General features: G+C 38.5%; 1 protein-coding gene across 3 annotated transcripts in view; it reads right to left on the bottom strand.

Moving 5' to 3' along the window:
- zgc:63587 (uncharacterized protein LOC393431 homolog) overlaps window positions 1–16,418 on the bottom strand; it is a 122,379-nt gene that overhangs the window by 91,775 nt on the left and 14,186 nt on the right. For 2 of the 3 annotated variants that reach the window (XM_048611242.1, XM_048611241.1), the window contains exons 4-7: window positions 15,762–15,842; window positions 7,936–8,035; window positions 4,867–4,953; window positions 3,021–3,144 (exon numbers count right to left, since the gene is read on the bottom strand). In XM_048611242.1, coding sequence (XP_048467199.1) covers window positions 3,021–3,144; window positions 4,867–4,953; window positions 7,936–8,035; window positions 15,762–15,842 — 392 coding nt within the window. The remainder of the gene's footprint in view (window positions 1–3,020; window positions 3,145–4,866; window positions 4,954–7,935; window positions 8,036–15,761; window positions 15,843–16,418) is intronic. The other variant, XM_048611243.1, reaches the window with a different exon arrangement.

Here is a 16,418-nt window from a genome sequence, read left to right as displayed (position 1 = left end):
GTGAATGCTTCAGTTGTGGAAGGGGGCTGGCCAAGCTGCTTTTTCCTGGGTGATGTTGAGTTTCTTGAGTGTTGTTGGACCTATATTCATGCAGGCAAGCGAAAATATTCCATTCCACCCCTCATTTGTGCATTGGAAATGGTGGATAGACATTTGCCTCAACAGGGCGGAGTTGTCATAATTAATTGATCATGGTTACGACAAGGAAGGTGGTGCAAAGTCACTGAAAACTATGGAACGACATAAATAATAGTATAATTAACATACATAAATTATTTGGTGGAATATTTACACATTTCCATCCAATCTGTTTAGAGATATTGTTGCACACCTCTAGAGCAAGCGGAATTTGTACAATGCTGGATTCAATGTGATATGCCACAGAACGTCATTCGTAGAAATTCTCTGCCAATGAAACTATGAGGAATGGCTTAGGGAAATAGTTAACTCAAGCTTCCGATAGTTTAATAAACAATATAAGCACATATTTAGATGGGGAAAAGACACTGCTTGACATATCCCCCTGACACTTTTGAACGCATCATTACGAAAATAGATAGCGAAAGTCCCAATATTTGGTTTATCACATGTTTCAAAATGTTAAAGACAACAACTGACAAAAAAGGACAATTTAAATTAAACTGATGGGAATAAGACAAGCCTGTACAAAATAATGCAGAGACCCAACTGTCCTCAGCAAAGACACAGCAGAAGTCAAAGAGATGCAGAGAAGATCTGAAGGATTGAATTTTGGGTCTTTAGCTCTCATCTACATAAATGACCTGATTGTAGAAACCAATTACAAGTTTGTTGCATTCACAGATAGAATGAATGAGAAATAGGACCCATTAGCTTCCAACACATTTACACTTGATGTTCATCTGTCATCTGAGTGTAAACCAATTACATGTCATAAAAGATACCTGAATTTTGTGTTCAATGGATTAACATGTCACTGTATTATGTTAAGTCAATCACATGTCTGCCTTCAAACCTTCCTTTCAAATTAATTTCCTCCTACAAAATACAACTGGATTCTGATGTACAAAAGGTTTCCCCACTTGGGGCATCTCTTAAATTTGCAGGATACAATAAGTTATTTTTCTGGTCTATTACAAAATTAATTTCTTAGAGAAGGATGACAATGGTCATCTACGCCATGCTCTTAATGGCAGCAAGGGAGGAAACAGCAGAGGTTCATTTTTAATCCTCTCTTGCTTCAGATGTGATATCAAAACACTGCTAATGTTTTTAAAAATTTGAGGGGCAGTAATCATCAGCACTTAGGAAAGCAATCACCATAACTTGAGGAAAAATCACATCTGACTAACTTGATTGAACTTTTGAGGGATTTAATAAGGAAAGTCAGTGAGGGTGGCACATTTAAAAGGAATCAATTTGGATTTTGTCTAAGCTTTTCTACCAAATTATCTTGAAAAGTTAAAACTGGATCCAAGGGCAAGTAAAAACAATGTGTTCCAAAATTACTTTGGTGGCGAAAAGCAAGGCAATAGTTTCCAGTAGGGTACCTCAGAAGTCAAGTATATCTCAGTGATTATATTGGGGGCTGGTTTAAGATGGTTTGCACATAACATAAAAGATGAATTTGTTGTTGTTATCTTCTGCGGTCAAGCAATGTGCTGTTTCTATGGGCAGAGATCTGGGAAATGGAAAGCAATCTGAAGAAATGGAAGGGAATGGGTATCTTGGGAATAACAGACAATGGAATATAAAACAACTGGTGGGACAGTAAGATGTTTAAGAGTGCATGACCACAGATCTCTGCAGGTGATTACATGGCATATTGGATAAATTTCTTTGTGAGCTAAGACAGAGTATAACAGCAGAGACTTTTATACCAGAAGTTTAAAACACTAGGTAGTCTACAGCTTAATTTTTGTTTATTCATTAACGGGAGAGGACATCATTGGCTAGGCAGCATTTATTGTCCATCCCCGATTATCAAAGGGCAGTTCAGAGTCAACCGCATTGCTGTGGGTCTGGAGTCACATGTAGGCCAGACCAGGCATGGATAGCAGTTTCCTTCCCTAAAAGGACATTAGTGAACCAGGTGGGTTTTTCTGACAATCGGCAATTAATTCATGGTCATCACTAGATTCTTAATTCCAGATATTTTATTGAATTCAAATTCCACCGTCTGCCAAGGCAGGATTCGAACCTGGGTTCCCAGAATGTTATCGGTGTCTCTGTATTAACAGTCCAGCAATACCACTAGGCCATTGCCTCCCCCTGTGTACTACATACAGTTCTGCTCAACGTAATGCCGGGAAGAATGTGATTGCACTGGAGAAGGTAAAGAGATTGACAAGAATATTGCCAGGAATGAAGAATTTTTACTAAAGGGGCATGATTAAATAAATTAAAGTAATTTCGAACAGACGAGGTAGAGAGAAAATTTGAGGCACATTAAATTATAAGGAACCAAGAAAGGGTAGATGTGAAAGACCCATTTCGTTCAGCAGAGTGATCAGTAACCAGGGATCATAGAATACTTTATAAAAGGATTAGAGGATAGTCGAGGAGAGATGTTTTCACTGAGAGATGGGGATCTAGTACTTACTGCCTGAAAGTGAGCTATAAACCAAGAACTGGAAGGTGAGATAAGGCTGGATAATTTTTTTTTCAACATTCACAGACACACAGTGACCTAAATGGCTACTTTCAGTACTGTAAGTTTCTATGATTCAATTGTTCAAAACATTAAATAGTAAGTAGTTCCACATCCAATTTTGGTGCTAAACAACAAGAAGTACATTACAAAAATCAACAACTTCTCACACAACCAATTGACTACGTGGTTCAGCTTATTGCAATGCAATCTTCACTGCATTTAAAAGTTTTGTAATACAATTCCAGGATATCATTGCTGGTATCAACTCCTCCACTGAATTAAATTTAAGTGTGAATGTTCAGCTGCTTAACAAGTACATCCACAAACAAGGGAGAGCAAAAAATGACTCGATCATTAACTGACCTTATTTCGGTAACTGGCAACTTACCAATCTTGGCTGTTAATGGCATCGCCATATCCTGGTGTGTCCACAACTGTCAGACGAAGTTTCACACCCCTCTCCTCAATTTCCACTGTCGAAGCTTCAATTTGGACTGTTCTTTCAATCTTTTCTATGAAAATAATAGTTCAGACTAAATTCATCAGTTTGGACATAATCCATTCCAAGTTTACTCAAAATAGCTAATGATATCAATACGTAACTCCCAAAGTCAACAGATTCTGGAAACCACACCAGCAAAGACTTTAAACAAAAAGTTTGATTTATAATTTTAATATGTAAATATACCTTGAAATACATTAAAAAATTATATATAGTCATCTATTTTAGCAATGAATTGCCCCGTAATTCTTTCACTTTTGAAACTTTTTTTTTTAAAAAACATTTATCACCTATAAATAGACCTTCTTGGTCTATTTATAGCTGGTTGAACTATAGGTGGGATTTATCTGTTCTTAAATACTTATGGCTTATTTCCTTTTCAATTCTGAAGGAAAAAAGATATAGCCACAAGCAGCAGTTTTCAGGGTCCTGATACATTTTTGGTGACAGCCAGAAATATGATCACTTTAGGAAAGTCAGTATACCATGATCCTATTTTGTTACACTGATCCCTATATTGTATATCAGACTCTGTCCAAATCCTCAAATCATTTGGTGGGGCAGCCTGGTACACATGCATTGTGGAAAGGAAGAAATGAGTGGGAAAAAAATGGTCTCTCTCCTGCCAAGTGTCGGCTCTGTGGTTAACATGAGATTACAAAAGAGAGGTGCCATTATGACTCATGCAACCTACAAATTACCATGGGCCTCATGAATGTAAACATGTTCCTTTCAACCCTATATCCCTCAAAACTTGCAACTTGCAAAACATTCATATAACCAGTCAGGGTGTGGTGAAAGGAATCAGGGGCCATAACAAGCCAAATTCAAGGCAATGCATTATCTGAATCATCACATCAATCTGTGCACATGTAGATCACACGACTCTGCAGAATATGTTATTCCCACCTGACTCCATGTTTGTTGTTTATTATATGTTCAACATTTATTTTATTTTTTGGGGAGGGAGTTAAGTTTAAAAAATATGGCAAAAGGCTCCAACATAAATGTTTAGTTAACTTGACACTAGCTCACAATGCCTTTGCTGCAGGAAATTATCAAATTATCTGAGAAAAACAATGATATTTTGAAAAGATCACATTAATTCCAAACACATGGAGAAGTTTTGATAACCAGTACTATAGTTATCACATTACACTCAGCAACAGGATTTCAGTGTGACAGACAGCTCATCAGCCTTGACCTGTAAATCCAAACAAGGCTGAAACACATTATGCAAACCACAAACAGCAGTTCCAAATGCACTGCAGTTGTAAACCTCTCCCCACAGCAAAATTATTCTATCTTTTCACTTCTCCTTCATGGATGGAGAAAATGTGTTTCCGGCATGCAGGCTTAATTTCACCTGTAGCCCTCCAGTGTCAAACATCAATTCTGTCAATGTGAACCTAGACTGCATGTGCAGGTTGGTTATTTAAGTATGGACTGTCATGCAACTCTTATCAAATATCCATACACAAACACATTCCAGGATGGATCATCTAGATATCTATAAGGGGCACAAACCACACACAATCTTTCCCTCCCTATTTCAGGAGGTCCAACTAAAACATCTGAACTTCTGTTCCAATTTACACTAACTCAACAGAAACCAGCGATTAAATCTTAACACTTTATGCTGCATATGGATATGAAAATTATTGTTATTGTGATACCATACGCATGCTCCTGAGAGTTATAATTTGATGAATCTCTCCAATAACTGACTCACCTGCAGCCCCAGGTACATAGCGCTCAGGGTAGAGGTCAGTAAGGAACAGGCTGTTAATTAATGTCGACTTTCCAAGACCAGACTCCCCTGAGAAAATAAATGTGGTAAAATAATAGCGATGAAATGCAAGGGAAGTGAAATCATACACAAGCTAAAAATACGAAGAAGGAGGCATTTAATTAAAAAAGAAAAGAAATGAGCAGAAAGGAACAATCGGTACTGTTCAATTTATTTTCCAGAATGTCAGAAATGGTATTCTGGTAACTTAAAAAGATTTTATCCCAGATGAAGATCTCCTCCATTACACTGCAGATACTGAGCTAGAACAATCTGACTAATGTAAATCTTTCAAATTACAACGGTTCAAGTATACATGGCTAACCGAATACAATTTTCTCAGTTTGCTCTCAGCCAGAGTTAAAAGCAAGTCACAGACACTTTGTAGCAGTCCAAACAGTACTTCAAAGTCAGGATCACTTTTGCTGTCTTACACAGAACCTGATATTAGCTAAAAAGATCACTAATAAATCATATTTTTCAACTACTACTAAAATGTGCATGGCATTAAACACAGCCTTTGAACGTTCTCTTTTCATAAATGCAAGATAGCTAACCAGGAAGAGACCTCTCAAACTCACACCACACAGCCACAGATTTGCAACTAGAATGAAACCACAGTCAACATAAAATTGTTGATAACAATGTTGATATAACAATTTACAGAGATAAAGTATGTGTTAAAATCTCAACAAGGTAAATTAAAATTTGCAGATAGAACAGGAGTTTCATGCCCAACTGTCAATTATTGCCTGGATTTTGCAGTTAGCGTCAAGACAATGATGCTCACTGCTGACAAGCAAAGCTACCAAAGATTTTTAGTGAAGTCCAGGGCATCGAATTTCTTTTTTCCATGTGAGTTTCAATTTAATTGCCTTTGTCACCTAACACCACAACAGAAAGCAGACATGTTGCCCAACTCCACGGACTGATTGGCAATCAGACTGAGGTACTCTCAGAAACAGCAAAGCAGAAAGTTTTGATTTATTCTTTACGGTGATGCTGGTGTTATTAGCAAGGCCAGCATTCATTACCTATCCCTAAACGCCTTTGAAAAGCTTTTGGTGTGCCGTGTTTTTTAACTGCTACAATCAAATTAAATATAAGGAATACAAATTCACAGTTAAATCACTACTGAACATGAACTAAATTATAGCACACATATGGAAGTAATTTCTTAGGAAATTGTAGTTTTTACACATTCTCTAAAAGAATAAAAAGTCATTAAAATTAATTTGTCAGGGCCAGAGCTTGTTCAACAGTAATTATGGCATTAATGCCCAATTAAAACTTCATAAGTTCTTGGTTGAACAAGGTTTAAACTTTCATCAACACAAAAATGAGTGACAAGTAGAAGTTCAGAACAAATTAGTGATTAATAATTATTCTATTCGATAGCAACAATTTGCACATTGAAAGAGCAGTGTAGTAGTGACTGCAGCATTCAGCTGGGCATGTGCAGATGCCAGCAGTTGCTACCAGACTTGCATAGGAGTAATGCCAAGTGCTAATAGACTATATATGTAATACACATTTCAATGTACTATGTAGACGTGTCACAGCCTCACCAATCTATCATGTAAAGACTGTATGTTTGATTGTGGACTGAAGTGGGAAAAGAACTGTTTTAAAAATCAAGGATTGCTACAATTTTAAAAAGCAAGTAACCTAATACCCATTGTAAGCGCTGTTTGCATGGCTGCTATTCAAGGAATAGTGGAAGCTTCGTTTGCTGAAGCCAAAGGGTGGATATAAATAAAGCTTCGGTCAGTAACAAGCACTGATTGATGACAGGTCACACTACTTCAGAGCAATGACCAAGGCCTTCAGCCTGCATGCAATTATGGGGTTATTTTCTAATCAAGCCATTCAGGGATGCTATTACACACCGCTGGAGCAGGTGGAATTTCAACCCAGACTTCTTGGCTCAGAGGTAGAATAACTACGACTGCACAAGAGACTTGTAAACAATTATGTAATTGGTCCCAGACAGAGAACAGTTTGACAGTGTGAATATTTGGCAGAAGCCATCAGATCTCCACGAGGTTAGGACCAGACTCTTGTCTCTGCAGTTGCTGTAAGCTACGGCTCTTAACTACTAAGCTAGAACTTTATAAGTGTGAACCAACCAACCTGTACCTCCTGCAAATAAAGGAGAGGAGGGGGAGACGGGGAGGAGGGTCACACAAAAGCACATCCTGGGGAGCCAAGAGGATCAAAGGAACCCTGTGAGCAGAGACCATCAGCTGGGAAGGCAGTTCAATCTCCACTCTTAACAAGGTGTAGAGCTGGATGAACACAGCAGGCCAAGCAGCATCAGAGGAGCAGGAAGGCTGACGTTTCGGGCCTAGCACTCTTAACATGCAATTTTTGTTTTGCCTGTCTGTGTCTGCGTGTGTGTAAGGGGAAATTTAGAACAGAGTTGGAGTTTTAATCAGTTTTTTTTAAATTGATGGTTCATAATTGTTTATCTCCAGTTAGAATCTGTTAATTTATAATAATTAGTAACCCTTAAGTACAGAAGCCTGAGCCACGCTGTCAACCTGAGTTGAAAATACAAGTAAATTGGGGGATTCTGCATACTTTTTAAAACAAATTTAACATTTGTGATGATTTGCAGTACACTACCCAGTGAGGCGTAACAATAACAATTTTATTTTCATTCTAGTTCAACATGCAAAATGAAACAAATAAAATGATTTCTTACTACAGTATAAAAATACTGCTTTCAATGCAACTTATACATTCATATAAAAATTGATTTCAGTTTTAAACTCATACACTCTTAAGGTCACCACTTCAAGCGATCTCCATTCAAGACAACATTGAAACCACTGCCTGGTTTGTTGCTGTGGGAAGTACAACAACAAAAATAAAAAGTGCATTTTTAGATGTCAAGCATTTGAGAGTTAATAGGCATAGTCATTATTTCAAACAGTACTCAGCAACGATAATTAAATAGACTGTACAATGATGTCCATACTTATATCCTCAACAGGCAATGTAACATACCAACTACCATCAGCGTGAATTCAAATCCTTTCTTCACTGATTTTCGATGGACCTGATTGGGGAGGTTTGCAAATCCCACGTACCCAGTAACATCTGGAAACTGTAGAAACAGAAGAATTTCAATCTTCAATTATCTAGGCAAACTGGAATAGAATCACAGCAAATTGTACAGCAGCACAAGAAATTTTCCTTTCCGTCTCTTCAGAGTCTAAGTCTGCCTCTTCTTTCGCCTCTCATCTTGAAACAACCCAATGCATTCACTTCCTATTTCCCAACTTAGAGAGCTAGATTCCAAACACACTACAAATATCCACTGCCCACCGTAACATTCCAACCCGACTGTACAGAAGCCAATGGAAGCTTTTCATTGATCATTAAACTGGTTGCATAAAACGTTGCAGAAGTTTATCATTGATGGTATTCCTCGAGTATACTTTAGGCCGGTGGCTACGGCATCTTGACTCCACCAGCAATACTCAAAGGAGCTTTGATTTTGTAGTCCCTCATTATGCCATTTTGACCTTAGTTATTGCAGACTGATGCCAGTTTTACTAACAATGATAAAGTGCCTCCAATAGCAAACACCAATCAATACAACTCTACTGTCCAACTACAAACAAACGAAAAAAAATGCTGGGGAAACTCAGTAGATCTGGCAGCATCAGGGGACAGAGAAAGAGTGTTAAAATTTTGAGACAGATATCACTCTTCAGTTCAAATTCTGTTTTAGTTTTTCAGCTTGTTCATCTTTGTTGTTTTCTATTTACTTCCTAATATTTGGTAAGGTATATCGCCAAAACCAGCTTTCACAGCCACAACACTTTCACTTGGCCCATTAAACTCATTCCTCGGCTTTCTCACCTTCTGTTTCCATTTTTGGGGATAGGCTGTCCACTTCTAACATCCATTACAAGCCCACCAACTTCCACAAATTACCTCAACTACACCTCCTTACATCCTACTTCTTGCAAGCATTCTATTCCACTCCACTCTCCCAGTTTCTCAGCCTCTGTTGCAACTATTCCAATTATGGCACCTTCCACCAAGGTGCCTCTGGCATGATGTTCTTTTTCCTCAACTGAGGATTCCACCCCACCACCTGACTTCAGTGAACAGCACACTTAGTAGTGTTCGGCCTAGTTCCCACATTTCTGCCCTCACCCCTAACCCCTTCCCAGAACAACATGGTTTCTCTTGTCCTCATTTTCCCCCTTGGGGCCTTCACATTCAAAGAATCGTCCTCTGGTATTTCTGCACCAGCCCACCACCGGCAGCAGGATGCCACCAGCAAACACATCTTCTCTCTACTGTGAGCATTCAGCAGAAACCATTCACTCCACAACACGCTGTTTCAATCCTGTATCGCCCCCAACATGTCTTCACTCTCCCACAGCACCTTCCTATGAAATCACAAAGTGCAGTACTTGCCTATTCACCTCCTCACTGTCCAAGGCTCCAACCATAGTTTCCCGGTGAACCAATGTCTTACCTATATTTCATTCAATCTAGACTACTATACCTGCTGCTCACAATGAGGTCTCATTTACACTGGCAAGACTAAACACAGACTAGGTGACCATTCTTTGAACACCTCTGCTCGGTCCATAGGAATGACTCCAACCTTCCAGTTGCTCTCATGCTATTTGTCTTGGGTCTACTGCAATGTTCCAATGAAGCACAACACAAGTTCGAAGAACACCACCTCATTTTCTGCTACAGTATTTTACAGCATCTGGCACTCAATACTGAATTCCAAAACTTCAGAAAGATTCTGAAGGTGGTCATATTGGATTCACAAAAAAATTAACTCTTTCCCTCTTTATAGATGCTGCCAGACCTGTTGAGTTTCTCCAATATTTTCTGTGATTTTTATAGATTTAAAGCATCTGCAGTATTTTGCTTGTATACCATTGTCCTACTACTTTCTCAGGAGGGCCATCAGACCTTGCCTTAACATGTTTCAACAGCCCCAGAACATGATCGTTGTGTTGTGTATCTTGTCTCAAAATGGTAAGCATCAAATAGCTTCTTCACAGGTTCCTTCTATACTTAGTTTGAAGCAGATTCAGACCAAGTTGTTACTTCAAGCAGCTTGATTTCTAGGTACCAACACAAACCTTTGTCAATTAATAAAGGAAGGCTCTCCACCAACAATAACAATTCTAATATACACATATAATGTACTGATTCTGTGACCATCTTTGATAATTTTCTTTCGTCTGAAAGTATGTTGATAATTCTGCTGAAGAGATCGAAACCTATTGTTTGAACTCCTTTGAGAATCTCACTTTCAGGGGTACTTGTGTGTAAGTTGCCAACTGCTTAGCTGTAGAACAGGAGCTTAACAAGTACTTCGACAAAGTGATTCCTGGTTTATTTACCTACAAAAATGGTTTCCTTTCCATGTGAGCATATGCTATGATTCCCATCATTGAGAGTTTTAGGAAATAAATCAAAAACTGCAGAAAAACAATGATTCTGCAATCACTAAAACCTCCTTCATCTGAAACTCAACAAAAGGTTTGTTTAAGCATATTGCACCTTAAATACATCCTCTGGGACTCACATTTAATATAGAGTCACATTCACAAATCCTCTGCCATTCCAAAATATCTTTGCAACCATGCATTTAGCCTCCAATTTCCAAAACAACAAAGGACCACATGACTACATGCAAGCATTACGTTCACTTCATGCTAGTGTTACACACACTGTGCTGATGAGACTTGACTTAGCTTCCAGAAACACTGTATGTCTTTAAGGTTGACAAGATATTTCTCTACATTAATTCCAACTTCTCAACAACAGTGATATTCATTTACGTGGATCAAAAGTATAGAAGAAAAACAGTCAGAATATTTAACACAATCTTGTTTGACTATAACAAGGTCAGTCCACTTTTGGTTGCTGTGCTGCAGCACTCCACATTCCCTCAGTGATAAAACAGAACAAGCAGTCAGCATCATAATGAGCACCACAATGAATAGGAGATGCCTTAGCAACAGCTAAACCAATTCCCAGCACAAGAAAACGAGGGTGGGCGGCACGGTGGCACAGTGGTTAGCACTGCTGCCTCACAGCCGCAGGGACCCGGGTTCGCTTCCAGCCTCGGGCGACTGTCTGTGTGGAACTTGCACGTCCTCCCCATGTCTGTGTGGGTTTCCTCCGGGTGCTCCGGTTTCCTCCCACAGTCCAAAGATGTGCAGGCTAGGTGGATTGGCCATGTTAAATTGCCTGTAGTGTTCAGGGATGTGTAGATTAGTTGGGTTATAGGGGGATGGGTCCGGGTGGGATGCTCTGAGGTTCGGTATGGACTTGTTGGGCTGAAGGGCCTGTTTCCACACTGTAGGGATTCTAAGATTCTATGAAAACAGACATTCCATCAAATTAACTATGTCTATGAAAATAACATGCAACTATATGAATAGCCAAACCTCCCCCCCTCATAAAATTAAAGGTTTTTCCCACTTATTCATCGAGATCATAAATCTCAGTTCTAGTAAAAACACACACACTGATGGGGCAACAGCAAATCCAACAATTTAGCCAGGGAAAACATTGTTACAGAGATAGAAAGATACAGGGCTTGGACAAAAATCTGAACAAACAGTTGCCCATAATCACTTGTTAGGTCACAACTAGGACAATAAATCAAAACTAGGGAGTAAAAGAAAACTAGAAGTGTCACACAAAAAGAAATGCTGTCTATTGAGCATAAGTGCAATAACCTCTTTCTTCTCCTCTCCCACCCTTAACAGATAGTTATCAGCTCAGAACAAGACAAATTACTCCGCACAAGTCAGTGTCCAGCCATGTAAACATGTACTGCTTCTAAATTTACAAGTTAAAATGAACGTGCACTATACAAACACTGCTTCTATTGACATGATACTTTCTTTCCTCTATTTCAACAACATTGAAAGCAAACAGATGAAATACATAGGAGAAGCACTCTTCTCCGCACTTGCAGACATCCATCTGGCTTGGTCAGGCTGGTTTTCTGCTGAGATCAAATCTAGCAACCAGTTTCAACAATTTTAGTTGATTTTCTTTTGTTTGAAAACTAGTCCAGTGAATTTCTATTTTCTAAGAAGGAATTCCCTGCTATTACCATACGGAACGTACTGCATTTACAGCTCAGTATCTAATATCAAGGTCAAGAAAATTCAGGAATCCAGACACCACTTCAAAAGAAGTGCTTGGACATTTGTTTGTGGGGATTGGTTAGTGTTAGGAAACAAAGTTTTTTAGGTAATGGAAAGAATTAATACTAATCAACATGATACTAGTCACATGTATTTCTGTTTATGGTCATTGCATGTGGCCGAGTAGCAAATCCTTTGAACAAGATGCTCAATTTTGCTACTTTGAAGTTGTATGAATGTTTTTTCTGCTTTTGAGGCGATTGTCCCAATACCTATGAACTTAGTTTTTCACTCTTTTACAATCAATTTACTTTGATCGATTTATTCACTATTTCTGACCATCCAGTACCATAGAAACTAAGGTCGAGCACTAGATAATGATGGCTAATGGAAAACTTAAATGGTTAATTTTGCATTGAAAAGGATTTCTCCAAAATATATGAGATCCACATATTTAAAGAGATTGTGTTTCTAAAAAATTGTTTTTTGCAATGTATTAAAATACAGCAAAATGTGATGCTTGCTTTAATCTTGCTGTTATCAACCTTACTTCTTAATAAACTAATTTATAATTTTTCATACAAGTCTTAGGAAACATTAGTTTGATCTTATCAATCATAAAATCATATAATTTCAATACATGTCTTGTGAAAGGGATTAGCTATTTACCTTCTGACACAGCTTCACCATTCTACACCACATACACTATAGGCAAAATCAAATAGGAGGGATTCGACAGGCAAGTAGAATGGTGTGTTTTTCATTAGCTTTAGTTACAAGAGAACATCAGAGAACTGAAATGTTCTACACTTTTTCAAAATAAGGGAAAAAAATTAAATCTGGCAAATTACATGTCAGTTAGTTTCTAATAGCGTTACCCGCCACTTCAGCTCTGAAGAAAACTAACTGCCACTTGGACAAGCATGCACTAATAAAAGAGAGCTAGCATGGATTTAAGAGCAAATTGCCTTTGAATTTTGATGAAGTAACAGAGGGTAAAATGTGTGATAACAAGGTGTAGAGCTGGATGAACACAGCAGGCCAAGCAGCATCAGAGGAGCAGGAAAGCTGACATTTCGGGTCGAGACCCTTCTTCAGAAAAAGTAAAATGTGTGCTTAGTTGACATTCCACATATGTTTTCTAAAAGTCCATATCAAATTTATTAGTAGAGTAATTAGTTGCAAAGCAGAGATACAAAACTGACTAAGGGACAGAAAACAGGGGTTGTGGTTTACAATCCCTCTAACCGTTTTCTTCATCTTTTTGGACCTACAAGATCCACACATGGCAGCAACATCTGAAATTGAAGACAATGATGGGTACACTATTGGCATGCTGATCATCCTGCATGGACCTTCAGAGTGGCTGCACAGCCACTCAGCTTTGAAGAAATATTGGTTAGGGTAATTAGGTACTTACAGACTTGGAGGTTTATACAGTCTTCTCCAAGTTTCAGCACTAAACCCACTACTGTTTCTGATCCTCGAGGACTTGGGGGAGCAGTATACAAATTGAGAAATTTGCAATATGCTGCCAAATCTGCTCAGTCTCATCGACACTTTCTGCTTTTATTTCAAATCTCCAGCATCTGCAGTATTTTTCTTTTATTTGACAAATTTGCAAGTGTTACACACATCAAGGAAGATTGTTCCCTTTGAAGTCAAAAACTTAAACTGGCTGAAGCTAAGGGGAGACATATGCTACATGAAATTCAATGCAAGAAAATTTAAGATAATACATATTGGGGAGAAAAACAAGGGGTCACAATGCATGCTAAATGGCACAATTTTAAAAGGAGAAGTAATAATAGATCGCTGGGGGTATTTCTGTTACTAATCTCTGAAGGTGGCAGGATATGTTACGGTGCCAATTATTAAAGAACATGGGATCCTGGGTTTTATAAATACGGCATATAGTACAAAACTCATGAAGCTATGTCATTCAACTCCTGCAGGTTTTGATCTGCATGAACGTCAAGTGCACTTGTTGATATTTTCTCATAAACCTGCACAAAGATGTTATTGCACACTTGGTATTTGAATTCTGCTTCCTGGTTCAGAGATAGGAATACTATTTCTGCACCATAGGGTCCTCAAACAGGGTGAAGAGCACAGTCCACTTCTACATATCTTGGGCTAACTAGAAACTACAACTCCAGCTATGTCCAATTAGATACAGTAAATACATATTGTTTCCAAAAGCTGAAGGGCTAATATCCAGAGATCAGAAAAAGAACCAAAGCAACAAGGGGGAAACCTTTTCCCAAACAATGTGGTCAGGATTTGGATTGAACTGCCTGATAGGGTTGTAGTTACATATTTAAGGCAGAGATAGATGTACAGCATGGAAACTGACCCTTCGGTTCAACTCGTCCATGCTGACCAGATATCCTAAATTAATCTAGTCCTATTTGCCAGCATTTGGCCCATATCCCTCTAACCCCTTCCTATTCATATATTCATATACCATCCAGGTGCCTTTTAAATGTTGTGATTGTACCAGCTTCCACCAGTTCCTCTGATAGCTCATTCCATTTACACACACAACGCTCCGCGTGGAAAAAGTTGCTCCTTAGATCCCTTTTAAATCCTCCCCATCTCACTTTAAAACATGCCCTCTAGTTTTGGGCTTCCCCACTCTGGGGAAAAGACCTCAGCTATTCACCCTATCTATGCCCTTCAGGATTTTATAAACGTCTGCAAGGTCATCCCTCAGCCTCCGACGCTCTAGGCAAAATAGATGCAGCCTATTCAGCCTCTCCCTATAGCTCATACCGTCCAATCCTGGAACCATCCTTTTAAATCTTTTCTGAACCCTTTCAAGTTTCACAACATGCTTCCCATAGCAGGGAAACCAGAATTAAATGCTGTATTCCAAATGTGGTCTAACCTATGTCCTGTACAGCCACAACATGACCTACCAACTCCTATACTTAAAGCGCTAACCAATAAAAGGCAAGCATACCAAACGCCTTGTTCACTATCTTGTTTACTGAGATTAGCTTTCAAAAATGAAAACAATTGACTAAATACTCAAACATAGCAAAATTGCAAAAGGATATAAAGAGAAATTTAAAAAAAATGATTAAATGGATTGAGTCTTGGCTAGCTCTTTTAAACAGCAATGAAGTAGATGGCCTCTTTCTGTATTGTACTATTCCATGATCCAATGTGAAAAAAACATCTTGGTCAAGCTTGGACCATGACATGGTCTTGTACCATGGTCATTAAAGAAAATAGAGCAGGCCGTTTTGGTCAAACATCTAATCGTCCCCATTTCTCGAAGTATCTCTGCTATGGAGAAGAATCACAGCTTTGCCATCAAACATGGCACTTAGTTCTAGTTGGCATCAAGTGTAGTTGTTATATTACTCCACTGTATATGGTTGGGAAATAAATAGAACTGACACAGTCCACTGCAAGAGATAGCAATGATAATACTTAGAGGTTTAAGTATAATATCACCTTATGGAAAGCCAGTCCTCACCTACTTTTGGCCCCAAGTTAACACCTGTGTACAACATACTACCCACATACTTACAACTTCTGAAACTGGTGAATGCTTGACCATGTGCCTTCATTTAATGCTATTAAGTGACAACAAAACACACGAGACAGAAATTTTCCACCAACTTGGAAAAAAAACAAAAACACAAAAATATGATTTTAACTGTTGTTTACCAGAAAAGCTGAACACAATCCACTCATGTTTGATGTACCGTACAAACGTACTTTTTTCTCGAGAATGCTGTTAGAATCGTCCTGGGGGAAACCATAAATCAAGATAACCAAATTTACTTTGTGACCCCCAAAGAAGAAATTAACAACAAGATTTCACTCTTTGTAACTTTCATTTTAACAGGAATTAGAAATAATACAGTCACTCATGAATTAACAGGTAAAAAATACTTCAGATATTTCACTTTGATATTGCAGATTTCAGATATCACTGCACTGTTTCTATCTCTCCACTAATGCATACAGTTAGTACCTGAGGCCCTGGATTGTCCTGAACCCATTTAGCAAGGACTATTTTCATTGAGGGTGAACCAGTTGGTCAATTCCCATGTTTCCCATTCCTTGATCCAACAGACATCAGCTGGGGGATTTTGCTTGGGAAATTTGCTCCATATGTTGTGTCAAGATGGAAGGTGGGAAAATGGAAGAGATGCATTCTGTCTAGCTTCTTTCATGACCTCAGGATGTCTGAAAGCACTTCATAGTCAATGAAATATTTTAAATGCAGATGTTGCTGTAATGTAGCAAAGGCAGCAGCCAGTTTGGGGTTGCATAGACAAAGTAATCATCAGAAACTGATATCATCAATAAGCTCCCTGG

Source organism: Rhincodon typus, chromosome 24, assembly GCF_021869965.1.
Source record: "Rhincodon typus isolate 14 chromosome 24, sRhiTyp1.1, whole genome shotgun sequence".
Taxonomy (NCBI): domain Eukaryota; kingdom Metazoa; phylum Chordata; class Chondrichthyes; order Orectolobiformes; family Rhincodontidae; genus Rhincodon; species Rhincodon typus.
The sequence above is the reverse complement of the archived record's forward strand: the minus strand, read 5'-3'. Positions and strand labels throughout refer to the sequence as shown.